The sequence below is a fragment of the Blennius ocellaris genome, assembly GCF_963422515.1.
Source record: "Blennius ocellaris genome assembly, chromosome: 23".
NCBI lineage: Eukaryota > Metazoa > Chordata > Actinopteri > Blenniiformes > Blenniidae > Blennius > Blennius ocellaris.
This window is the reverse complement of record NC_137672.1, coordinates 2,174,919-2,177,081: the sequence shown is the minus strand read 5'-3', so window position 1 is coordinate 2,177,081 and position 2,163 is coordinate 2,174,919. Positions and strand designations below refer to the sequence as shown.

General features: G+C 49.7%; 1 protein-coding gene across 2 annotated transcripts in view; it reads left to right on the top strand.

The window, feature by feature from the left end:
• The window catches only part of adam19a (ADAM metallopeptidase domain 19a), a 144,707-nt gene extending 143,100 nt beyond the window's left edge, over positions 1-1,607 (top strand). For both annotated transcript variants that reach the window (XM_080519111.1, XM_080519110.1), the window contains exon 23: positions 1,480-1,607. In XM_080519111.1, the coding sequence (XP_080375237.1) occupies positions 1,480-1,531 (52 nt within the window). In that variant the 3' untranslated portion in view covers positions 1,532-1,607. The remainder of the gene's footprint in view (positions 1-1,479) is intronic.
• Positions 1,608-2,163: the final 556 nt, after the last annotated feature.

Sequence of the window (2,163 nt, the reverse complement as noted above, 5' to 3'; positions counted from 1 at the left end):
AGGTGTTGAAGAGTCAGAGAGGTGTTGAAGAGTTAACACCTGCTGCACCTTTTTGAGGATTGTAAAAATATCAAAGGCAAATTAAGAGTGAAAGATTATGACTGCAGCATTTTGCAGTTTAGATTCCAGAACCCGGTGTCCTGCATGCGTCTCCTGCAGTTTCAGCTCTTGTGTCACAGCGGGATCCAGACTGTCGTTTCTCCTCACTAAGCTGCGTCTGCAGACGGGAATCACTGATTAGCACAACATCTGTACCGCTGCTCAGCTGAAACCACTGGATAACATTTGATCAGCTGCTTGTCATCAAACAAAGCTCTCAAATCTCTCTGGCCTCAGTTTCGCCCCCTGCTGGCCACTCCTAACCACTTCAGACACCTCTGGAGGTCTAAATACCTGCGAGAGGAGGAGGGAGTCTTAGACCTCAGAAACTTGATAAAGAGCTTTGATTAAGTTTGAGGGTAGGAGTACATTTCACAAATTCTCAGGAAGAGTAAAATGGCCTCGCCGACGCTTGATAAAGTATTTTACTGAGTGTAAAATGATGCTGTGCCACTGGTGACCCCGGCTCATCTGTCGGCCATATTGGATCCTCCAGCAGGATTCACACCCCCGGTTTATTACTATGTAATAAACTGGTTGATCTGCGGTAATTATATTGTGATCAAAGGGGGGGAATCCTTTCTACAATACAGGAAGTTACACAAGAGTTGATTTCCTCTTTCAAACTGTTGAAAGAAAAGGTTTCAAAACATGCATTAAATTACAGATGTCAGGATTTTATCTGAATAAATATTTCTTTTAAATGTTTTATTTGATCTACACAGCAGACAGTCCTTCTGAATCCGCTTGTCTCAATGTGATAAATGTCACATATAAACCAGCTAGATTCAGCAAAAGAAGGGCGAGAAACAAAGTAAAAACAGATACAACAGCTAAGAAGGTCACAAAGAGCAAAATAGCCACTGAGAAACCGCTAAACAATAAAAAAAATAAAAATAAAAGACGCAACAGAAAAGTGGTAAAACCACTAAAAAAGTCATTTTAGCAAAAACAGATAAATGGTCTACAACACATGTGTGGAACTCCGGTCCTGGAGAGCCGCAGCCCTGCATGTTCTCCATGTGTCCCTGCTTCCACACAGCTGAGTGCAGTGAGCAGCTGGTTGTCTGGCTTTGTGCTGAACCTGGTGATGAAGCATCGGGACATTCAGTGGAGGAGACGTGGAAAACCTGCAGAGCTTCGGCCCTCCAGGATCTGAGTTTGACAGCCCTGATCTAAAACAAAACAGGAAATGACAAAATATGTTCAAATGTAAACATCAGTTGTGAAACGTCATAACAATGTGTCTTTTATTCATTTGAAAGTCGTTTTGTGTTGAAACGTCTCTGGAGGACGTACAGATACCAGGACATGTTGTCATATTTACTAGAATGTTCTCTGCCCCCCCCCTCCCCCCCCCCTCCCCCCCCCCCCCAACAGACCGGTACCAGGAGCCAAACCAAACACAGCCTCATCTCGGGCTCAGAAGTGACGACTTGACCTCCAGCGTCTGACTGCATTTTGCACTAGGGAGCAGTTTGAGGACGACCTGGAGCTGGAGTCCCACTACCTGTCCCCCCACTGTCTGTCCTCGTCCTCCCACTGTCTGTACTCGTCCTCCCACTGCCTGTCCCCCCACTGTCTGTCCTCGTCCTCCCACTGCCTGTCCCCCCACTGTCTGTCCTCGTCCTCCCACTGTCTGTCCCCCCACTGTCTGTCCTCGTCCTCCCACTGCCTGTCCTCCCACTGCCTGTACTCGTCCTCCCACTGCCTGTCCCCCCACTGTCTGTCCTCGTCCTCCCACTGTCTGTCCTCGTCCCCCCACTGCCTGTACTCGTCCTCCCACTGCCTGTCCCCCCACTGTCTGTCCTCGTCCTCCCACTGTCTGTCCTTGTCCCCCCACTGCCTGTACTCGTCCTCCCACTGCCTGTCCCCCCACTGTCTGTCCTCGTCCTCCCACTGTCTGTCATCGTCCCCCCACTGTCTGTCCTCGTCCTCCCACTGTCCACCCTTGTCCTCCCACTGCCTGTCCTCATCCTCCCACTGCCCGTCCTCCCACTGGCTTGTCCTCCCACTGCCCGTCCTCCCACTGCCTGTCCTCCCACTGCCTGTCCTCATCCTCCC